Source organism: Salvelinus namaycush, chromosome 15 (genome assembly GCF_016432855.1).
Source record: "Salvelinus namaycush isolate Seneca chromosome 15, SaNama_1.0, whole genome shotgun sequence".
NCBI lineage: Eukaryota > Metazoa > Chordata > Actinopteri > Salmoniformes > Salmonidae > Salvelinus > Salvelinus namaycush.
The window spans coordinates 16,324,919-16,349,691 of NC_052321.1; the positions used below are offsets into that span (position 1 = coordinate 16,324,919).

General features: G+C 48.5%; 1 protein-coding gene across 3 annotated transcripts in view; it reads right to left on the reverse strand.

The window, feature by feature from the left end:
• The window catches only part of LOC120060225 (signal-induced proliferation-associated 1-like protein 1), an 86,780-nt gene that overhangs the window by 19,775 nt on the left and 42,232 nt on the right, over nt 1–24,773 (reverse strand). For 2 of the 3 annotated variants that reach the window (XM_039009380.1, XM_039009378.1), the window contains exons 2-10: nt 16,235–17,834; nt 15,795–15,925; nt 14,577–14,765; nt 14,180–14,354; nt 12,480–12,583; nt 12,158–12,315; nt 8,504–9,083; nt 3,273–3,547; nt 2,889–3,140 (exon numbers count right to left, since the gene is read on the reverse strand). In XM_039009380.1, the coding sequence (XP_038865308.1) occupies nt 2,889–3,140; nt 3,273–3,547; nt 8,504–9,083; nt 12,158–12,315; nt 12,480–12,583; nt 14,180–14,354; nt 14,577–14,765; nt 15,795–15,925; nt 16,235–17,681 (3,311 nt within the window). In that variant the 5' untranslated portion in view covers nt 17,682–17,834. Of the gene's footprint in view, nt 1–2,888; nt 3,141–3,272; nt 3,548–8,503; nt 9,084–12,157; nt 12,316–12,479; nt 12,584–14,179; nt 14,355–14,576; nt 14,766–15,794; nt 15,926–16,234; nt 17,835–18,940; nt 19,110–24,773 lie in introns of those variants that run through there. The other variant, XM_039009379.1, reaches the window with a different exon arrangement.

The following is a 24,773-nucleotide window of genomic DNA, read 5'->3' on the forward strand; positions in this document are numbered from 1 at the left end:
CTATGTTTTGCCCGGGTATGGTTCTCAATCAGGGACAGCTGTCTATCGTTGTCTCTGATTGAGAACCATACTTAGGTAGCCCTTTTTCCCACCTGTCTTTGTGGGAAGTTGACTTTGTTTATGGCACATAGCCTTCAGCTTCACGGTTTGTTTTGTAGTGTTTATTGTTTTGTTTGGCGTCTTTTCAAATAAAAGGAAAACGCTCACCACACTGCGCCTTGGTCCTCTTCTTTCAACGGCCGTGACAGAACTTCCCACCACCAATGGACCAAGCAGCGTGGTAAGGAGTAGCAGCGTGTTCAGGATTCATGGACTTGGGAGGAAATCCTGGACGGTAAGGGACCCTGGAGGCAGGCTGGGGAGTATCGCCGTCCATGGGAGGAACTGGAGGCAGCGAAAGCAGAGCGGCAGCGTTACGAGGGAACACGGCTGGCAAGGAAGCCCGAGAGGCAGCCCCCCCACACGGGGAGTTTGGTTGAGTCAGGTTGGAGACCTGAGCCAACTCCCCGTGCTTACCGTGGCGAGCTTGGTACTGGTCAGGCACCGTGTTATGCAGTGGAGCGCACGGTGTCTCCAGTGCGCGTTCTTAGCCCGTTGCGCTACATTACAGCTACCCACATCTGCCGGGCTAGGGTGAGCATCCAGCCAGGATGGGTTGTGCCAGCCCTGCTCTCCAGGTCTCCAGTGCGCCTCCTCGGCCCAGTATATCCTGCGCCGGCTCTGCGCACTGTCTCCGGTACGTCTGCACAGCCCAGTGCGTCCTGTGCCAGCGCCCCGCATTTGCAGGGTGAAGATAACCACCCAGCCAGGACGGGTTGGGCAGGCTCCTAGCTCGAGACCTCCAGTGCGCCTCCACGGCCCAGTGTATCCGGTGCCTCTGCCAAGGACAGGGCCTCCTGTATGTCTCTCCTGCCTGGTGAGTCCTGTGCCTGCGCCCAGAACTAATCCTCCTGTGTGTCTCCCCAGCTTGGTGAGCCCTGTGGCAGCTCCACGTACCAGACTGCCCATACGTCTCCTCACTCCAGTGATGATCCATGGCACGAAGCCTCCAGTGATGATCCATGGCTAGAAGCCTCTAGTGATGATCCATGGCAAGAAGCCTCCAGTAATGATCCATGGCACAAAGCCTCCAGTGATGATCCATGGCACGAAGCCTCCAGTGATGATCCATGGCTAGAAGCCTCCAGTGATGATCCATGGCAAGAAGCCTCCAGTGATGATCCATGGCACAAAGCCTCCAGTGATGATCCATGGCACGAAGCCTCCAGTGATGATCCATGGCAAGAAGCCTCCAGTGATGATCCATGGCACGAAGCCTCCAGTGATGATCCATGGCACGAAGCCTCCAGTGATGATCCATGGCAAGAAGCCTCCAGTGATGATCCATGGCACGAAGCCTCCAGTGATGATCCATGGCACGAAGCCTCCAGTGATGATCCATGGCACGAAGCCTCCAGTGATGATCCATGGCACGAAGCCTCCAGTGATGATTCATGTCACGAAGCCTCCAGTGATGATTCATGGCACGAAGCCTCCAGTGATGATCCATGGCACGAAGCCTCCAGTGATGATCCATGGCAAGAAGCCTCCAGTGATGATTCATGGCACGAAGCCTCCAGTGATGATCCATGGCAAGAAGCCTCCAGTGATGATCCATGGCACGAAGCCTCCAGTGATGATTCATGGCACGAAGCCTCCAGTGATGATTCATGGCACGAAGCCTCCAGTGATGATCCATGGCACGAAGCCTCCAGTGATGATCCATGGCAAGAAGCCTCCAGTGATGATTCATGGCACGAAGCCTCCAGTGATGATCCATGGCAAGAAGCCTCCAGTGATGATCCATGGCACGAAGCCTCCAGTGAGGAGTCAAGGCACGGAGCCTCCAGCGACGGTCTCCAGTCCGGAGCCTCCAGCGACGGTCTCCAGTCCGGAGCCCCCAGCGACAGTCCCCTGTCCGGGGCCCGCAACGAGGGTGCCCAGTCCGGGGCCCGCAACGAGGGTGCCCAGTCCGGGGCCCGCAACGAGGGTGCCCAGTCCGGGGCCTGCAGCAAGGGTGCCCAGTCCGGGGCCCGCAGCAAGGGTCCCCAGTCCGGGGTCGGTGACGAGGGTCCCCGCACCAGAGGTGCCACCAAAGTGGGGTGAGCCAGTGGAGGTGCGTGGTCTGCATCCTGCACCTGAGCCGCCACCGCGGATAGATGCCCACCCAGACCCTCCCCTATAGGTTCAGGTTTTGTGTCCGGAGTCCGCACCTTTGGGGGGGGGGGGGGGGGGGGGGGGTGGTACTGTCACGCCCTGACCTTAGAGAGCCTTTTTATGTCTCTATTTGGTTTGGTTAGGGTGTGATTTGGGGTGGACATTCTATGTTTTTGTTTTCTATGATTTTTGTTCTATGTTTTGGCCGGGTATGGTTCTCAATCAGGGACAGCTGTCTATCGTTATCTCTGATTGAGAACCATACTTAGGTATCCCTTTTTCCCACCTGTCTTTGTGGGAAGTTGACTTTGTTTATGGCACATAGCCTTCAGCTTCACGGTTTGTTTTGTAGTGTTTATTGTTTTGTTCGGCGTCTTTTCAAATAAAAGGAAAATGTACGCCTGCCACGCTGCGCCTTGGTCCTCTTCTTTCAACGGCAGTGAGACTAATAAGTGATAGAAATGGGCAGTCACTGCTATCAACTGTTTTATTCTGTGTTGTTACAGTATCGAACTCACATAATGCATTTATTAAAAATCTGAACCGAAATTGAAAACGTGATTATTTTTCAAAAACCAAACTGAAACCGAACCAACCTCAAAAACCACAAATCGCTCAGCACTATCCACCACTAGGCTTGAACACCTTCCCTCCCCCACATATCATATCAATAGCTGGGATGGCTGTCTTACCTTTTGGGGTTGAGAGGGCGCCCATCGCTGGACACACTGCGCGGGATGACTCCGGCCCGGTCCTGATAGTCTGAAGCCGGGGCCTTGATGAGCGTCCCCCCCAGCGCCGCTGTGGTGCGGCTCTGGGGGCTGGAGGAGGTGCGGGGCCACTTGTTGTTGTTGCTGCGGAAGGGGAATTTAAACTCATAGGGCATCCCCTCCTTGTGGTTCTTATAGTCCACCAGGGGCATGTGGTACAGCTCTGAACAGCCTCTGTGAGAGGAAACAGAAATATACACTAAAAACACTACAATGCTGCCCCAGTACCCAAATGCATGCTACTGATATGACTGATGGAGGGTATATCTGTAGATGGATAGATGATTGGCTGTCTATAAGCTGTACCTGCGAGGGGTGGAGTCCTCGTGCGGGGGGATGATGACCACCTTGACAGTGACGGAGGTCCTCAGCAGGTCGATCATCTGCTCGTGGGACAGCGATGCCACGGCCACCTTGCAGATCTCTACCAGCCTGCTGCCCTGGCGCAGCCCCGCCTGCCAGGCATACCCGTAGGACTCGACCTCCGCTACGATGCCCTCAAAGTTCACATGGAAGCCCAGCTGGCCCAAACCGTTCCTCCTCAGGATCATCTCTGTGGTCTGGCTGCCCTTCGTCAGAAGCTATGGACAGACAGGAGAGGAGAAGGACGAGAAATAGGAGGAAGAAAAGGAGGAGGAAAAGGAGGGGTAGGAGGAAGAGGTGGATAAGTGAGGAAAGAGTTTTTACTACAGAACATCAGAATCCTGCAGGGAAACTTAAATCAATTTCTAACAGCATGTTAAATGTGCAACCAAAGGGAGAAAAAAAACTCTAGACCACCTTTACTCCAGACAGAGACGCGTACAAAGCTCTCCCTCACCCTCCATTTGGCAAATCTGACCATAATTCTATCCTCCTGATTCCTGCTTAATTAAAGCAGGAAGCACAAGTGACTCGGTCTATAAAAAAGTGGTCAGATGAAGCAGATGCTAAACTACAGGACTGTTTTATTCTTCCAATAGCATTGAGGAGTACACCACATCAGTCACTGGCTTCATCAATAAGTGCATCGAGGATGTCGTCCCCACAGTGACTGTAGGTACATACCCCAACCAGAAGCCATGGATTACAGGCAACATTCGCACTGAGCTAAAGGGTAGAGCTGCCGCATTCAAGGAGCGGGACTCTAACCCGGAAGCTTTGAAATCCCGCTATGCCCTCCAACGAACCATCAAACAGGCAAAGCGTCAATACAGGACTAAGATCAAATCGTACTACACCGGGTCCGACGCTCATCGGATGTGGCAGGGTTTGCAAACTATTACAGACTACAAAGGGAAGCACAGCCGAGAGCTGCCCAGTGACACGGGCCTACCAGACAAGCTAAATAACATCTATGCTCGCCTCGAGGCAAGTAACACTGAAACATGCACGAGAGCATCAGCTGTTCCGGATGACTGTGTGATCACGCTCTCCGCAGCCAATGTGAGTAAGACCTTTAAACAGGTCAACATTCAAAAGGCCGCAGGGCCAGACGGATTACCAGGACGTGTACTCCGAGTATGCGCTGACCAAATGGCAAGTGTCTTCACTGACATGTTCAACCTCTCCCTGTCTGAGTCTGTAATACCAACATGTTTCAAGGAGACCACCATGAAATGCTTTGAAAGACTGGTCATAGTCCACATCAACACCATTATCCCAGAAACCCTAGACCCACTCCAGTTTGCATACCACCCCAACAGATCCACAGATGATGCAACCTCTATCACACTCCACACTGCCCTTTCACACTTGGACAAAAGGAACACCTATGTGAGAATGCTGTTAATTGACTACAGCTTAGCGTTCAACACCATACTGCCGTCAAAGCTCATCACTAAGCTAAGGACCCTGGGACTAAACAGCTCCCTCTGCAACTGGATCCTGGACTTCCTAATGGTCCGCCGCCAGGTGGTAAAGGTAGGTAACAACCCATCCGCCATGCTGATCCTCAACACAGGGGCCCCTCAGTGGTGCGTGCTCAGTCCCCTCCTGTACTCCCTGTTCACTCATGACTGCATGGCCAGGCACGACTCTAACACCATCATTAAGTTTGCCGATGACACAACAGTGGTAGGCCTGATCACCGACAACGATGAGACAGCCTATAGGGAGGAGGTCAGAGACCTGACCATGTGGTGCAAGGACAACAACCTATCCCTCAATGTGATCAAGACAAAGGAGATGATTGTGGACTACAGGAAAAGGAGGACTGAGCACGCCCCCATTCTCATCGACGGGGCTGTAATGGAGAAAATTTGGCATGTGTCCTCACTGAAAAGATTTGTCATGGGTCCTCAGATCCTCAAAAGGTTTTACAGCTGCACCATCGAGACCATTCAATTGCTCGGGCTCCGAACCCAAGGCACTACGGAGGGTAGTGCGTACGACCCAGTACATCACAGGGGCCAAGCTTCCTGCCATCCAGAACCTCTATACCAGGCGGTGTCAGAGGAAGGCCCTAAAAATTGTCAAAGACTCCAGCCACCCTAGTCATAGACTGTTCTCTCTAATAACACACGGCAAGTGGTACCGGAGCGGCTTCTAAACAGCTTCTACCCCCAAGCCATAAGACTCCTGAACATCTAATCAAATGGCTACCCAGACTATTTGCATTGCCCCCCCCCCCTAGCCCCGCTATTGTTATTTTACTACTTCTCTTTAATTATTTGTTATTTTTATCTCTTACTTTGTTTAGGTATTTTCTTAAAACTGCATTGTTGGTTAAGGGCTTGTAAGTAAGCATTTCACTGTAAGGTCTACACCTCACACTTTGATTTGAAATCAAAAGACAGACAACGTTGGCTGAAGTCTGAATCTTTTAATCTTAACTATTCTGTTGGCTGCTACTGTAAAGCACACCATAAAACCCCAAATGTGCCCCATGGCAAAGATCTGATACACATGCCAGCACAGACACACGCCAGCACAGATTGAATCTATCACCAGCGGATGCAGCACCCTTCAATTAAAGTGTTTGTGTACAGGGGCGAGTGTTTAAGGAGACACAGGTAGTAACCCTGCCTGGCCTTCTGACCCAGCGTCAGGTGGAAAGAGGTTGTAACAAAGTACTTAATATACAGTACCAGTCAAAAGTTTGGACACATCTACTCGTTCAAGGGTTTTTCTTTATTTGTACTATTTTCTACATTGTAGAATAATAGTGAAGACATCAAAACTATGAAATAACACATATGGAATATTGTAGGAACCAAAAAGGTGTTAAACAAATCAAAATATATTTTATATTTGAGATTCTTCAAGGTAGCCACCCTTTCCCTTGATGACAGCTTTGCTCACTCTTGGCATTCTCTCAACCAGCTTCATGAGGAATGCTTTTCCAACTGTCTTGAAGGAGTTCCCGCATATGCTAAGCACTTGTTGGCTGCTTTTCCTTCACTCTGCAGTACAACTCATCCCAAACCATCTCAATTGGGTTGAGGCCAGGTAATCTGATGCAGCACTCCATCACTCTCCTTCTTGGTCAAATAGCCCTTACACAGCCCGAAGGTGTGTTTTGGTTCATTGTCCTGTTGAAAAACAAATGATAGTCCCACTAAGAGCCAGCAGCATACCACCCTGCATACCACTGCTGGCTTGCTTCTGAAGCTAAGCAGGGTTGGTCCTGGTCAGTTCCTGGATGGGAGACCAGATGCTGCTGGAAGTGGTGTTGGAGGGCCTGTAGGAGGCACTCTTTCCTCTGGTCTAAAAAAATATCCCCCAATTCCCCAGGGCAGTGATTGGGGACACTGCCCTGTGTAGGGTGCTGTCTTTCGGATGGGACGTTAAACGGGTGTCCTGACTCTCTGAGGTTATTAAAGATCCCATGGCACTTATTGTAAGAGTAGGGGTGTTAACCCCAGTGTCCTGGCTAAATTCCCAATCTGGCCCTCAAACCATCACGGGCACCTAATAATCCCCAGTTTACAATTGGCTCATTCATCCCCCTCCTCTCCCCTGTAACTATTCCCCAGGTCGTTGCTGCAAATGAGAACGTGTTCTCAGTCAACTTACCTGGTAAAATAAAGGAAAAATAAAATTAAAATAAGAGCAAACAAGATGGGATGGCGTATCGCTGCAGAATGTTGTGGTAGCCATGCAGGTTAAGTGTGCCTTGAATTCTAAATAAATCACCAACAGTGTCACCAGCAATGCACCCCCACACCATCACACCTCCTCCTCCATGCTTCACGGTGGAAACCACAGATCCGTTCACCTTCTCTGCGTCTCACAAAGACACGGCGGTTGGAATCAAAAATCTCAAATTTGGATTCACTAGACCAAAGGACAGATTACCACCGGTCTAATGTCCATTGATCGTGTTTCTTGGCCCAAGCAAGTCTCTTCTTCTTATTGGTGTCCTTTAGTAGTGGTTTCTTTGCAGCAATTCGACCATGAAGGCATGATTCACGCAGTCTCTGAACAGCTGCTGTTGAGATGTGTCTGTTACTTGAATTCTGTGAAGCATTTATTTGGGCTGCAATTTCTGAGGCTGGTAACTCTAATGACCTTATCCTCTGTAGCAGAGGTAACTCTGGGTCTTCCTTTTCGGTGGCGGCCCTCATGATAGCCAGTTTCATCATAGCGCTTGATGGTTTTTGCGACTGCACTTTGAAAGTTCTTGAAGTTTTCTGCATTGACTGACCTTTATGTCTTAAAGTAATGATGGACTGTCGTTTGTCTTTGCTTATTTGAGCTGTTCTTGCCATAATATGGACTTGGTCTTTTACCAAATAGGGCTCTTCTGTATACCACCCCTACCTTGTCACAACACAACTGATTGGCTCAAACGCATTAAGAAGGAAAGAAATTACACAAATTAACTTTTAACAAGGCACACCTGTTAATTTAAATGCATTCCAGGTGACTACCTCATGAAGCTGGTTGAGAGAATGCCAAGAGTGTGCAAAACTGTCATCAAGGCAAAGGGTGGCTACTTTGAAGAATCTCAAATATAAAATATATTTTGATTTGTTTAGCACTTTTTTAGTTACTACATGATTCCATATTTGTTATTTCATAGTTTTGATGCCTTCACTATTATTCTACAATGTAAAATAGTAAAAAAATGAAAAAAACTCTGGAATGAGTAGGTGTGTCTAATCTTTTAACTGGTACTGTAGAGCTCCAGGCAACCACAACAGAGCCAGAGCAGGATATTATGCTACAACACTGACACACTAACTAAACACAAACATTAAATAAGCCTTAGCAAACAGCGTTAATCTTTCATTGAAGACAACTGGCTTTGCCTAATCTCATGTGAATGATTAAACTACCTCCCCAAATAAGGTCACACTGGCTATTTCACCACAATGCTGAGTGCTATAAGATATCTCCTTTGAACATAATGGATAGTCAGAGGAGATGGATAGTCAGAGGACAGTCAGAGGAGATGAGAGATGTATTCATTATAACACATTTGTTAGTGAGGAAAATATCTTATATGGCTTGAAGCATGGAAGACCTGTAATTGTCACAACAGATGGTGTATGAAATATTATTTTAGGCCATCAGCCAGTAATAATACACAGACTAACTGTGCTGCTACTGACCTCCAGGCGTTTGACCACCTCTCCAAAGTCCTCCGTGTTGTTGTTGATGGAGCGCAGCGACACACTCTCCCCACGCTCATAGTAGATCTTCATGGAGGCGGGGCTGCCCGAGGACCAGCCAATGACGTCGCGCGTGGCGCAGTTGAAGACCACGGCTTTGGCCTCCTGGTCCAACAGGATGAGGAAGTCGTTGGAGATGGCCAGTAGACACTCCCTCTCTGCCCCGGCTACCTGGTCCTCCGCATGCACTGGCCATGTCACCGCCCCCAGGCTCCGTAGCTCTGCCCCACTGTATGGCCGCACCCTCTCTCTCCGCTTGTGAGCCAATGAGATGAAGGGGAATTTCCCTGTGGGCTCAACCGGCGTGCCGGTCACGTGACGTTCTGCCAGGTCCCGCAGGTACTCCTGTCGCGTGCGTGTCGCCATGGCTCCGAACTTCTCAGACTTGTGGGCGGCGTTCTCAGCGTTGATGACCTTGGCCAGCAGGAAGTCCCTGAAGACGCTGGACTTGGGGAAGGTTACGCCCTTGGGGATAGGGGGGCCAAAGGAGGGCACATCCCTGGAACGAGTCACAGCCACGCTGGGGAGAGGAGAGAGAGAAAGAGAGAGAGAGAGAGGGAGAGGTCACTAATTAGTAAGCACACTGAAAGACGGAGTCCTACACCCAATCTCAATGGATCCCCAGGGCACTAGATCTGAGAGAATTGAATAGGAGGAAGCAAGACGGCAATATGTAGCTTTTACTATATTTCTTATACCTATCCACTCAGGGAGAACTTACACACTTTGCACAAGACAGAAATTAATTTGGTTTGGTGACACTGGGCCTAGAGTGCAGAAAACAGTAGAATAGACTGGGAAAGACGAGGAGTGACATCCTTATAGAGTTTTCCCTATTGTTCCATTTCACGTGAGTCTTCCTAAAGGAGGGCGTGAATCTTCCTAAATGAGGGCGTGAGGGTTCCTAAAGGAGGGCTTGAGTATTCCTAAAGGAGGGCTTGAGTATTCCTAAAGGAGGGCGTGAGTCTTCCTAAAGGAGGGCTTGAGTATTCCTAAAGGAGGGCTTGAGTATTCCTAAAGGAGGGCGTGAGTATTCCTAAAGGAGGGCGTGAGTCTTCCTAAAGGAGGGCGTGAGTCTTCCTAAAGGAGGGCGTGAGTCTTCCTAAAGGAGGGTGTGAGTCTTCCTAAAGGAGGGCGTAAGTCTTCCTAAAGGAGGGCGTGAGTCTTCCTAAAGGAGGGCGTGAGTCTTCCTAAAGGAGGGCCTGAGTATTCCTAAAGGAGGGCGTGAGGCTTCCTAAAGGAGAGCGTGAGTCTTCCTAAAGGAGGGCGTGAGTCTTCCTAAAGGAGGGCGTGAGTCTTCCTAAAGGAGGGCGTGAGTCTTCCTAAAGGAGGGCGTGAGGCTTCCCTAAAGGAGGGCGTGAGTCTTCCTAAAGGAGGGCGTGAGTCTTCCTAAAGGAGGGCGTGAGTCTTCCTAAATGAGGGCGTGAGTCTTCCTAAATGAGGGCGTGAGGCTTCCTAAAGGAGGGCGTGAGTCTTCCTAAAGGAGGGCGTGAGTCTTCCTAAATGAGGGTGTGAGTCTTCCTAAATGAGGGCGTGAGTCTTCCTAAATGAGGGTGTGAGGATTCCTAAAGGAGGGTGTGAGTCTTCCTGAGGGAGGGTGTGAGTCTTCCTATAGGCAAGGCTCTCCTTAGATCTACTATTCTTCCCAGTCAACTACCATTGTTGCTCCACAATAGGACTCCTAGAGTTGAATTACTATTCATTAGTCATGAAGTAGACCTGGATTTGAAACACTGTCTCATATCCATTGGTAACCACCTGATTTCCCATACACACACTGACAATACATCAGTCTTTGGCAGGCTACATGGCAGGTTTCTTTTCTACTCACAACACAATGAGACAAGTTAGCATGAAAGCTAACCTAGTTCTGATTCATACAACCCAACAATGGTGAGGTAAGGCTGAACAGCAGCACTATAGAAACCCACTGCAGGCCAGGCTCGAGTAGGCTGATGTCAGAGTCATGACAAGCCTCAGTCCATTAAACAGATAACATAACGATCGCATGTGACATTACAGCCCAAGCCTCGCTAAACCAGGCCGGCGTATATAAATATACATTCAGCACATCTGACAAGCCAGCTACCACTTAGACGGCCACTCTCAGCCAGCCCCAGATTACAGGGAAGAGGAGTGGAGCGGAGGAGGCTACTCCCTATTTTTCTGAACAAAGCTCTGATCGTTATGCAATAGGGCTGAGTTAATCTATCTGTGTTTGGACAGCAGTTGATAGCACAAGATTATCACTAGGCTGTATCACTAGGCTGTACCACTATCAATATTTAAAGCTACTGTATAGTCTGATCAATCAAAATGCAACCATAACGTAAGACAAAATAAATGATCCAATAAAAAAAGTAGATGTATATTGAACTATGAGATAAATCACAGTAGGGCAGGTGTGTGTGTGTGTGTGTGTGTGTGTGTGTGTGTGTGTGTGTGTGTGTGTGTGTGTGTGTGTGTGTGTGTGTGTGTGTGTGAACATGCTGAAACCTCTCTGTCCACTGACCCCTCTTTTTCACACAGGTCATCAGCATCACACCTCAGATTCCCCCCCCACACACACACACACCCCAGACCCACCTTTGTCTTCCGTAGTGCCTCTACTCACTCCTGACTTGGCTCGGCATTACAAAAAGAAGTATCCTTGAAGTGAATCCTCTCCTGTCTGTTTGGTCTGATCACACTACTGCAGGTACACACATCTTTCTCCAACTAATTATAGCTGCTCACGCTGCCGTCCAACCGTTGTTCTGTTGCTAGATCTTGTGCGTTTCTTACTCCTCTTTGAAATGGCATCCCAGGCTCCAAACCAATCAGGCTCCTTCTCCTCAACAACACTTGTTGGCTTCGAATCAAAAGATGTTCCCTTTAAAAAAGAATAACTTCAGCTGAGGAGGGCTTCCAATCTTTAGCAGGCAGCGCTGGAGAGGGGAGGGTTCAGAATAAATTAGCCCAACTTTGATGAGGTTTAAGCTCAGACCCAGAGCCAGTACAAGTGTTCCCGTGGAGGGTCTGTGAGCACTGAGGGACAGAGCTCTGCTCGGCTGCTCAAGAATCCTCTGATTCGCTCGTCCAGCAAGGGAATCCTTGATGTGCATGCCGCTAACTCCTTCGGATCGCTCCGACTCCATTGCTCCAAGGCAGTGTGGCAGGCAGGAGGGTTGAGTGAGTGCGTGAGTGAGTGTGTGTGCGTGTGTGGTAGGGGGGTGAGTGCTTGAGTGAGAATGCCACAGAGCTCCGCGATCACAGGGGGTAGGGAAAACAGTAGAGTAGGGGCCCATCCCATCAGCTAGTCAGCTGCAGGGGTGATCTCTCCTAGTCAACCATAATCAAACAAATGTATACACTGCCTACAGTACCCTGGCTACAGAGAGATAGAGTGGAGAGGAGAGTAGGGCTAATAGTTACACAATACATTTGATCTGGGTTTGTACCATGCCTTCCAGTGGTTCTCTTCCTCTTTATGTTATCTACCTGCATGAGTTGTTCAGAACAACCACTGTTGTAGCACCAGGGGATTTCCAGGTTGCTTGTGACTGCCAGGTCCTCTAGTGGTCTGACCACGCTTTCACTGCGGTCTACACTCACCTGTAGCAGGTGTTGTCGGAGCAGGGGCTGTGTACGCGGACGATGATGAACACGTGTTGGAAGTGGGAGAAGATGGTCTTGGGGGTGAAGGGGAGGGCTCCCGGCTCCTGGAACACGATGGTGACGATGTCATTCCCAACGTGTCTCTTCCTCAGCAACTACAACACAGAATGAAGGAATCTCAATGACAACATCTCAATTAATATCCTATTCTTCTTGAATTAAACTTGATTAATAATTTAATCCATCTATGACATAACATGTTATCCAAATGCATGTCATTTTGATTTTCCTTATGCGATATCATAGAGCCCTTCCGTACCTGTTGTTTGTTGTTGGGTGTGTAGGGCAGCATTGTAGACACATGGAACATGATCTCATAGTCCCTGTAGGCCGTGTAAAGGGAGTGGGTTCCAGTGGAATCAGCTGGAGGAAGAGATAGGAGCATCACAATGTAAGGCCCCATTGTACTGCTACTGCAACCCAACTCTGTCCTCCAGCAGCAACCTATCTGCTCAGTGCTTTAGGTACTAGGTCATGGTTCCCCAACTCACGGCCTGTGTGCCGAATTTGGCCCACAGGTGATATTATTTGGCCTCCAAACTTTTCCAAGAAAAAACAAAGATTATTTATTTTATTTCATTGGGAGATAAAAGAATAAAAACACTAGCAAATCAGCTCCAAGTTATTTTAAATTTGGAAATCTGTTCCAAAGTATTCCAATCCATAATAGAGAGATATATGTGATTGTATACAAATGTAAGCAAGGTTTGAAATGATTATGTTTTTGTGAAATATTGTATCTGTTTGGGCTTCTTGCGGTCAATTTGCAGTCTACAAATTATTTAGAATTATGTTCCGTCCCCCTGACCATCCGCTTGAGAACAAATTGGCCCGCGGCTGAAATGAGTTGATGATCCTGGTACTAGACTGTCTCCTGTTACATAGCACAAACAACAAGCCATAATAGCATAGACTGATCAATGTCTGCCCGGATAGTGTGATAGGAAAACAAAAACAAATAATCGTAGTCATACAGATTGAGCCCTCTCAATACTATTGTTGCTTAAACAAAACGCCCTTTACATGTAACTATATTAAAGATATAGCACAGCTTCTTGTGCATTACTGCAGGCATTGTAAGGGGTGGACAATTATACCACAACCCTATCAGTCTACCATAACCCTAGGAGAAAAGTTTATTGTGATTTGGTTCTGGGTATCCAGATTACCCAGGCAGCCACCACAATCAAAATGTATGGACAAAATAGGAATGTTCATATTCATTGAGTTTAGGGACAGAGGAAGTGACAAAAATAGCCAAATGTAATTAAGTGCATGATTGGGATGAGCTGCCATTTCCTGCTCTGCTCTCATGAGGAATATAAAAGATGTAGTGGAGTGTGTGGGCCAGCCATAGCGGACCTGATTTAGTCCTCAATACACCAGAGACAGAAGGAGGGAGGGAGGGAGGGAGGGAGGGAGGGAGGGAGAAAAGAGAGAGAGCTAGGGGTATGAGAAAGGGTTGGTCAGAGGAACAGGTATAGTGGAGTGATAAGACAAGCAAGGGGAAATGAGGGGTTACAAGACAGGCTACATGAAGTAAACGGGATTGCACATAAAACATGTGAGAGGACAGGACAGGAAAGGCTCTCTAGATTACAGAGATTACCCCAAACCTGTAGCTGCTAACATGCAAGGCAGAGCACCACCTACAGCAGATATTAAGCAGATTGTACAGAAGGACTCATAATTCATGCTGTGAGGTCAGAGAGAGGGTCAGAGAGAGGGTCAGAGAGAGGGTCAGAGAGAGGGTCAGAGAGATTCCCACACAGGAGCCTGTCACACTGCATCCTTGGTCAAGTAAAAATACCAATCACAGTTTTAAACGCACTGTCTTTGCTGCGTGTGTGTGTGTGTGTGTGTGTGTGTGTGTGTGTGTGTGTGTGTGTGTGTGTGTGTGTGTGTGTGTGTGTGTGTGTGTGTGTGTGTGTGTGTGTGTGTGTGTGTGTGTGAGCGTACTCTTGATGTCGAGCTGGGCGCGGTACTTGGTAAAGCCTTTGAGGCGGACTCTCTCCCCTAGCAGCTGTAGGAACTCTTCCAGGGCAGGGCCCGCCATTTCATTGTTGTACATCTCCTCCTCACTGCTCTGCCCTGCCCTGCAGTACATCACCCCCACCTTCACCTGGAAACTCAGCTAGAGAGGAGGATGGGGGGGTGGGGGGGAGAGAGATATAATGTTAAGACATTTTTGCAGTGCAAAACTACAGAATATATGTTATAGTGCCAATAGTAGAGACAACCAAAGGTCTGCCATCTATGAAATATGATAACTGCCCCATTAACAACATACAGCTGTAGCATGACTCAGGGCTATTCAGGGAGTCTTTTTATGTCATGTGAGTGTGTATCCTCCTACCCCCTGTTCGTCCAGTTTCATCAGCTGTTCTGTGACCTTGGGTGTGTTGAGGGCCAGGCGGAGGCAGGGCACGTCCAGCTCTGGTAGCAGGTGCTCCAACACCTCCTTCAGGGGCAGCCCGCGGGTAGTGCCATGCTTAGAGGACGAGGGGACCACGTCCTCCAGAATAGACCCCCGGAGTGTGGTCAACTAGATGGAGGGATAAAGGAGGAGAGGAAGAGAGAGAAGTGTAAGTGGAGGAATGTGCCTCAGGAATCCCCAGTTCATGGAACTTTATTTTCAAGATGGAACAAAATGAACATGTCAGTTCTGCTTCCCAAACACCATAACATCTCCTGAGTTAGTTTATAACTATTTAGCTAAAAGAATCTGACATAAAGCAACAGAAAAGAACAAGGCTCAGTTATGAATCAAACTTTTGGCCTGGGGAAGTAGGAAGTGGAGGGTGGAGTGGGGGTTGTTCAGCGAAGCATAATGTTTACACAGAGTGTGCATTGTGTTCAGCAGTGGCAGTGAACTCAATCACTCTGGTATTATATGCAGCTGGAACGGAGGGGAACTTTCTCTCCCACACCCCTCGGAGAGGACCCTAACAAACGTCCAGTGTTCCCCAAGTTTGGGGCCCTGGGGTCCCGGGATGTCTCACACAGAGCTGGAGGGTCTAATCACACACACCTGTCCACCATCCAACCGGGGGAAAACCCTAAGACAACCATCTCTGAACACTCCAAGGCAGGTGTCTGAAATCTATAGCTGGGAAGGAAATGGTGCTGTTTCGCAGTCACTCCATAACCAAAAGCATGACCTTCCAACTAAAAGTGGCCATGATTTTCCAGTGAAATGTAAAAGAAGGGTTCTCTATAGTGGTTTGGGGTTGTGTAGCATTGACAGGTCGTGGAGATGTGTGGAGGATGAGAGCGTTTCCTATAGTTTCTATACACAGAGCTGATCCGAGAGGACAGCTGATGGCCCTCTGAGCTTCTTACATAATGTGAACCTACCAGGCAGACAGAGATAGGGGAGAGCGACTGATCTACAGAAAAACAAATCTACAGACAATCAATGTGACATGATTTTAAAACAACAGAAATCTCTATCTATCTAGCGGGAGTCATTAACATGAGTTTGACACCCCTATACTAAGGGAATCTTTGATCACGTAATAAGTGACATGATCTAGGGAGAGCGGTTGTAATGTCAGGAGGCTAGCTGTCTGACCTCTGAGGTTCTGAAGATGACCCGGTAGTTGTACTGCTGGCCGTGCTCTTTGTGCTCCTCCTGTTTCTCCCTGCGCAGACTCACAGCCACCGGACCCAGAGCCTCATCCATCCCAAAGTAGTTCCAGTGTTCTGAGGGAGAGAGAGAGGGAGAGCGAGCGAGAGATAGAGGGAGGGAAGGAGGGAGAGTGACAGAGAGATAGAACAGAGGGAGTGCGAGCGAGAGAGAGAGAGAGAGGGGGGATAGGGAGAAAGGGAAGTAAAGTGAAATAAAATAATGTAGAAACATACACTTGAATTTGGTAACTGTATTAAACGATGGGCTGTGTAAGACTGTTTGTTTATCTTTTACATTCTAGTGTTATAGTTCTTCATGTACTGTATAATGTTTGTAAGCGAATAAGTTTCATTGTGTATGTTCTGCATCGTGTATGTTCTCACCTCTAAGGTAGAAGAACTTCCTGTAGTAGTAGGCTCCCAGGTCCACGTGTTCTACGATGTAGTGTTTGCCCCGATCACTGAGGGCACTGGGGTTGTCCTTGGGCCCCTCCAGCACTGCCACCCCAGCGTTAGTGCAGTGGGAGCTGAGGGACGACTCAAACAGGCTGTTCTCGCCTCCCATGGTCCCTGAGCCCCCACTCCCCTGTCTGGGGGGACCGCCCCCTGCCCTGCGCCTGCAGGTGGCCCCAATCTCGTTGCAGAAACAGGGGCAGTTGAGGAGCAGTTCATTGCTCTGCTCATCCCCGCAGTCCATGCTGGGGCTGTCCCTGGCCCCGGTGCTGAGCTCCTCCTGACTGCCAGTGGGGGAGCTATAGGCCATACTCTGGGTGGAGGACACGGTGGAGGTGGTGGAGGCTGCAGCCGCAGCAGACGCCCCCGTGGTGGTGTTCTTCCTCTTCACTGCCGCCGTCTGCCTGCTCTGGATCACCTTTTTCAGGTCAAACATCATGCTCTGCACGTCGTAGTGGGAGAAGCCCCTCTGGCAGACCCAGGGCTTGAGGGGGGTGACCCCATCGTCTGAACGGCCGTCCTCAGCATCAGACCCGGCTCGGGGCGAGTCAGATTCCCCCCGCACGCTGCGTAGTTTACGGAATATAGACTCGCCCCCTGTCTCAGACTTGGAGCGTCTCTTTGGGGGCTTCTCTCTCTCCTTGACTCTGCTGGATGCCTGGCTCTCACTAGTCTCCTCATGTAGTTCTATTGAGGCCTGCTTGAGTCCAGCAGTCAGCAGATCCTCTAGTCTGTCTGGCGCGGGGCTGCGCTGGTCAGGCTTCACTCCCTGGTAGCCCTTCAGCATCTCAAAGAAACTCTCCCCTGACGCCCCGTGCTGGTCTATAGAGGAGGTACTGCCATACTCTCTGTGTAGAGGGGACCACTTGGCCCCTGAGGGGCCCAAGTCCTCCCCACTGTCCCCCCCACCGTCCAGCTCACTGATGGTGATGTCACTGTTGCTGCGCTGGCGGATGCGGCCGGTGTTCCTGTGGGATGGGACTCTGTAGTCTCCCGGGGACAGGTAGTGGCTGTCTGGGCTGTAGCTGGCCCCCTGGGTTTTACTCTTCAGTGTGTTCTGGATGTTGCGGAGCATGGAGGAGTCCTGGGGGCTCATCAGGTGACCTAGTTTCAGGTGGCTCTGCCCCCCTCCGGCCAGGCCTGGGGAGTCTGGCTCCATGGTAACTTGCCACAGAGCTCCCAAGTCCTTCCTCGGGGGCCATTCGGCAACCCGTGCCCGCACCCCCATTTTGGGCACCCCCGGGCCCCCTTGAAGCTGGGCGCTGTCTGTACGTGCCCCTCCGTTGGCCAGGCGAAGGTGGCGGGTGTAGAACTCGTCAGAGGCAGGGATAGAACCCCCGACGATGCGCTCCATGGGTGGGCGCTTCAGACTGGTCATGGTGCCAAGGCCAGGGCTGGTCACCAGGGCACTCAGCAGCAGGGCATGGCTAGGCTGACTGTGGAGCTGGTTGCTCAATGCTCAGGCTTCCATACTGACCCTACAGCTCTGTCTGTCTGCTAATCCACTGCGTGCTCATCTTGCTCCAACTGGCTACAATCGTGAAATAAACAGAGTTTTTGTATTAGAACGTACTGTAAACTTAATAATTGCACAGCCTCTCATTTCATATTGACACCAACTTTCTCTAACTAGGCGAAGAGAGGAAACAGTTGGGGAATGTACATTAAGCTGACTGACTGGTGTTGAATAATACAAACATATAGATCTGGTCTGGATAGGTAAACAATTACACAGTGACACAGGATCCCTGCCTGCTAATTGCCTGCTGTGTACAGTGCTCTGTTACTGATGTGGCCTCCGCCATCCTCCTAGGTTTTGTAGCAGGCTAGCAGGCAGCACAGTGGAAAGTACTGGACTGAGTCTTATTACCTACTCTCTCTTTGGGCCTTGAGGTAAGCAAGCTAATGTTCTCCAAGTTTAATCATCTGACTGTGTGGGAGTATGAAAATGGCTGCAGAACAAAAAATGTATCTGGAAGCATTTGCAAAAAAAACATTTTTTTACATTTCAGGGTTTTCCAGATGTGCTTTCTCATGACATGTCCGGGGGGACAGAGTCAGTCGGCTAGCTGCTTTTAGAAACTCCAGGACAGCATTACAAATGTGCCAACATTTCTATTCTATAGGGTTGAAAGGGATATCTGGATTTCACAAACCTGCCTGCAGAGTCATATTTGGATGTGATTTTTGCCTGACGGCTTTCTGACTCTTTCTGAGTTAGAAGTTGCTGACATGTTCAATTCCAGATAACGGCTCTAACCTTTTCAAACCAATTTCAGCATAAACATCTGGGGTGGAACATGAAAGTTCAGCCAAATCCAAAAAGTTGTAATTATTTTCTCCAACCTAAGCAAAATGATGCCTTAAACCTCATCATTAAATTCCTCAAATGAATTCCCAAAGTAGATTATTAGGTCATTCAATAAACCAATAGAAACATACTTATGTAATTACTTATACGGTGTTACAAAAATCATGAGGTTTCGATCTATCAAAAAAATGTGTCCAGAGTACAGTATCTGATCGACATAAGTCTGTTCAGCTGGAGGCAGGGCTCTCAATTCCCCCTCTCTGTCACTGATGCTGGACTACTGATCCCTATGAAGTCCCTTCACATGCTGTGGACAGCAGACTCACCAAATCAAAATGCTGAGATACAGCATACTGGATCAAACACCTCGAGCCCACATCAAAAAAGGCCCTTTGAAAGGCGGCAGCAGAGAACTCAGTGATGTTTCTCCCTGGCAGATTGAGCCAATTTGGCAGCGAGAAACTGGGAGAGATTAAGGTTCCTCTCAGTCAGTCCTGCAGCACACAAGCTGTGATTACATTAGCCATTGGATGTCAATGCTGTGATGGGCTTTATCCATGCCAGGCACATTCACACAAGGAAAACATCTGTGTCAACTTTACACATACAAAGACAGTCAAAAATTCTGGGAAAATGGACATTGATCTGAACGTTAATTGATTTACCTGATGAGACACCAAAAATATAAACACATTCTCTAAGCATGTTATATCCTTAATGTGTGTCGAAAATTATTACAAGCTGTTGGAAAATCAAAGGCAGTACAAACAAATGCTTCTGCCACCAAGAACCTCTGAACACAAAAAATGTATACATTTTCTATCCAAACAACCGGTTCATATTACCCAGGAGCCATCAGCGCTGCTACTGTAAGCCAGTGACCCCAGGGAGATGGGTCAAACGGTCACTCTGAAAAGAGCACAATTTGCACACTGCACCCAATATAATATTGTGAACAAAATACATTAGGAACCAAAACAAAACAAGACTATATTGCAATTGGAAAATATTCAGACCCCTTGACTTTTTCCATAATTTGTTACATTACAGCCTTTTCCTCATAAATCTACACACAATACCCCATCATGACAAAGCAAAAACAGTTTGTTAGAAATGTTTGCAAATGTATTAAAGTAAAAAAGTATTCAGACCCTTTGCTATGAGACTTTAAATTGAGCTCAGGTGCATCCTGTTTCCATTGATCATCATTGAGATGTTTCTACAACTTGATTGGAGTCCACCTGTGGTAAATTCATTTGTAAATGATTTGGAAAGACACACCTGTCTATATAAGGTCCCACAGTTGACAATGCATGTCAGAGCAAAAACCAAGCCATGAGGTCGAAGGAATTGTCCGTAGAGCTCCGAGGAAGGATTGTGTTGAGGCACAGATCTGGGGAAAGGTAGAAAAACATTTTGGCAGCATTGAGGGTCCCTAAGAACACAGTGGCCTCCCTTATTCTTAAATGGAAGAAGTTTGGAACCACCAAGACTCTTCCTAGGTGGAGAAGGGCCTTGGTCAGGGAGGTGACCAAGAACTCAGAGCTCCAGAGTTCCCCTGTGGAGATTGGAGAACCTTCCAGAAGGACAACGATCTCTGCAGCTCTCCACCAATCAGGCCTTTATGGTAGAGTGGCCAGATGGACGCCACTCCTCAGTAAAAGGCACATGACAGCCCGCTTGGAGTTTGCCAAAAGGCACCTAAAGACTCTCAGACCATGACAAACAAGATTCTCTGGTCTGATGAAACCAAGATTGAACTCTTTGGCCTGAATGCCAAGCATCACGTCTGGAGGAAACCTGGCACCATCCCTACAGTGATGCATTGTGGTGGCAGCATCATGCTGTGGGGATGTTTTTCAGCGACATGGACTGGGAGACTAGTCAGGATCAAGGTAAAGATGAACGGAGCAAAGTACAGACAGATCCTTAATGAAAATCTGCTCCAGAGCGCTCAGGACCTCAGACTGGGGTGAAGGTTCACCTTCCAACAAGACAATGACCGTAAGCACACAGCCAAGACAACGCAGGAGTGGCTTTGGGACAAGTCTCTGAATGTCCTTGAGTGGCCCAGCCAGAGCCTGGACTTGAACCCGATCGAACATCTCTGGAGAGACCTGAAAATAGCTGTACAGCAACGATCCCCATCCAACCTGACAGAGCTTGAGAGGATCTGCAGAGAAGAATGAGACAAACTCCCCAAACACAGGTGTGCCAAGCTTGTAGCATCATGCCCAAGAAGAATCAAGGCTGTAAACACTTCCAAAGGTTCTTCAACAAAGTACTGAGTAAAGGGTCTGAATACGTATGTACATGTGATATTTCAGTTGTAAGTTTGTTTATACATTTGCAAAAATGTCTAAAAACCTGTTTTTGCTTTGTCATCATGGGGTATTGTGTGTAGATTGATGAGGGGGGGGAAACAATTGAATCCATTTTAGAATAAAGTTGTAACGTAACAAAATGTGGAAAAAGTCAAGGGGTCTGAATACTTTCAGAATGCACTGTATACTCATACTACAGTTTCCACAGGGTACATAGCGCTCCAGGCTGAGCATCCCCGTTGAGCTGATAAGCACGTTGAGTTGACAAGAGGGAGTTTTTGACAACAAAAAAACTCCTAAATCTGCGCATATTATGCACCCTCCTGATGTGCCCCAAATCTAGTAGTCTAAGTAGCATAAAGCTTGCAGCCAGATTAAGAGAAATAATTCCCATTCTAAAAAAACAAACTGGATTCCCTCACATGAATACTGCTCAGACAGATACAGACTCACTCTATTTCAGGCTCTATGTCTATATTTTAAAATACACTGTAATTGGCTCCTGCAGCAGACAGTTTACAAAAAATATCAAAAGTAGCATCTTAATCCATCATTATTCCACATCACTGTCACAATTGACTGTTAGAAGTCATATTATAAATTATGAAATCCAACCTCCAAATGAATAGTGTAATGGAGCCTGCGGTTGGTCGTGCTCACAGTACATGACCTCCATCACCTGGCCGGGCCGGGCTCTGCGGATAGTGTTCTTCTCTAATGGATGGTATTTCGCTGTGGCACGGGAAACCTTGTCCTGTTTGCACTCCGCATTTCAATCACTGCAGCTTTGGGCCCGCTGCCTGCCTGGTTGGCTGCTGCAGCACAGAGCAGTGTCCACAGGGACATATTAACAGAACCACAACACACACAGCCACCGCAGCCGAAACAGCCACAGGCCTAAATCTGGCTGCTGACAGACATTTGGAGGGCCCGAATTCATGGGGCTGTCAGATTAGACTGGGCGGGGTGGAGGGGAGAGGTGAATGAAGCTTCTGACTGACACTTCCCACCCCCACCCCATACAGTAGTCCCTTCTCCCTATCAGTTGTCTATTTTAGCAGGTCTGTGGGACATGTCGAGGCATCGTGAGTCTGTCCACGAAGTGAGGTTAACTTCCTGTAATTGGGGCTCTGACTTCCCAGCCTCTCCAATGGGCCTGAGGACAGATGAGTATTATGCTGCACCACTCAAGACAGAGAGACAGCGGTGATGTCATCATTAAGACTGGATAGGCCAGCCAGGACACAAAGCCCTGTGTGCTGCTAGAGTAATATAGCCTTACTTTTCCGAACTTTTGTCTCGGATCTTGGTCGGGTCTGATATAATTACCACGGGTGTTGGGTATGTGATATTAAAACTGATTTACCGACTGGACCCGATTGGACCTGTCCTCTGTTCATGTAGTGTTTGTGTGATGAGAACTGCTCAAGCTTGTAATCTGTGTCAGACACTTGCAACTCAAAATTTGGCCAATATTGCTTGTTTATTGATAGCGATGGCAGCACCCAGTCGGAGGTTTCTTTCACTCTATATTTCTACTCTCGGATCTGAACAGGTCCCTCGGATCCGAACAGGTCCCTCGGATCCGAACAGGTCTCTCGGATCTGAACAGGTCTCTAGGATCCGAACAGGTCTCTAGGATCTGAACAGGTCTCTAGGATCCGAACAGGTCTCTAGGATCCGAACAGGTCTCTAGGATCTGAACAGGTCCCTCGGATCCGAACAGGTCTCTAGGATCCGAACAGGTCTCTCGGATCCGAAGAGGTCCCTCGGATCCGAACAGGTCTCTAGGATCCGAACAGGTCTCTAGGATCTGAACAGGTCTCTAGGATCCGAACAGGTCTCTAGGATCCGAACAGGTCTCTAGGATCTGAACAGGTCCCTCGGATCCGAACAGGTCTCTAGGATCCGAACAGGTCTCTAGGATCCGAACAGGTCTCTCGGATCCGAAGAGGTCCCTCGGATCCGAACAGGTCTCTAGGATCCGAACAGGTCTCTCGGATCCGAACAGGTCCCTCGGATCCGAACAGGTCTCTCGGATCCGAACAGGTCCCTCGGATCCGAACAGGTCTCTAGGATCCGAACAGGTCTCTAGGATCCGAACAGGTCTCTAGGATCCGAACAGGTCTCTCGGATCCGAACAGGTCTCTAGGATCCGAACAGGTCTCTAGGATCCGAATAGGTCTCTCGGATCCGAACAGGTCTCTAGGATCCGAACAGGTCTCTAGGATCCGAACAGGTCTCTAGGATCCGAACAGGTCTCTAGGATCCGAACAGGTCTCTCGGGTCCGAACAGGTCCCTCGGATCCGAACAGGTCTCTCGGATCTGAACCAGCACAGGTCTGTTTGGGTCTTTTTTCCACGGAACGAGTCTGACTGTCCTCGGGTCCATTCGGAACGGGTCTCTGTAAATCAGGGCCACACAGAGTGATTCTTGGTAGTCTTACACAAATCTAATTTAAAACAAAGGTATATATCTCACACACATGGTTATGGCATTAAAAAAAATAGTTGTATTCCATTTTGAGTTTGCATCCCAATATTACACTTTATATACATCACAGAAAACTGAAATATAACAAAACCGTTGAAACACGGTTTTGACATTGAAACATCCTTGTCGTAAAAATATATATATATCATTTAAATTCTGAAAAATGTTTATAACATTCCACCCAGGAGGCCAAAGAGGTCATTGACTGCAGGAAAGAGCTACATGTACAGTATTTATGCATATCGGGTCGGGTGGGAAAGCCATGGATCCATTTCCCATTGGTCCAAAAAGTTGACGTTGAAGACCGCTATTTCTCGCTACTGTGTTATGAAGCACATACACAGACAGACCCAGTTACCAAGCACATTAACCATATTTAACTATATTTGGTTATCAACAAATGTTTTTTGACACTATAACACTTGCAGAGCTGGTGAATGGGAGTTTGACTCAAAGGTCTCTAACGCACAGATACTGGGTCACCAACCACACAACATCAAAGCCACTGCCGAGGACACATAGCACTGAGATGGGGAATGGATTATAAAAAGCACCTTTTTTTTAAGCTATTCTAAAAGCTTCCGGTAACAACTAACACACTCACAGAGAAAAAACTGCAGTAGAAAGTAAAACAAACTTGGTAATTTCCTTGTGATTTCCTTGTGAGGGCACATTCTGTAGAAGTTACCAAGGCAACTCACAGCCAGGGCCCACTGATGCCAGCTTAAAATGATGAGAGGCACACTCCTGTTGGTCAGCCTGAGCACCATGGAGGCCAAGCTACGCCCTATGAGAGAACCAACAACATGTCTGGGAATGTCCAGGAGACCTCTAGCTGTTTCCCAGTGCCCTGCTCAGCTGGCACAAAGTTCCCTCTGTCCTGTGGAAGACTGGGATTCCTCTCCAGCACAGAGAAGCCCTTGATAAGAGGCTGGTCCTGACTGTGTAGGGCCCACTAAGAAGACCTAATGAATGTCAGAGACAGAGAGAGACAGAGAGAGACAGAGAGAGACAGAGAGAGAGGTTAGGGGAGAGAGAGAAAGAGAGGTTAGAGGAGAAAGAGATTAGGGGAGAGAGAGAGAGGTTAGGGGAGAGAGAGAGAGGTTAGGGGAGAGAGAGAGAGGTTAGGGGAGATAGAGGTTAGGAGAGAGACAGAGAGAGAGATAGGTTAGGGGAGAGAGAGAGGAGAGAGAGGTTAGGGGAGAGAGGGAGAGGGGTTAGGAGAGAGAGGGAGAGAGGTTAGGGCAGAGAGGGAGAGAGGGAGAGGGGTTAGGGGAGAGAGGGAGAGAGGGGAGAGCGGGAGAGAGGTTCGGGGAGAGAGGTTAGGGGAGCGAGGGAGAG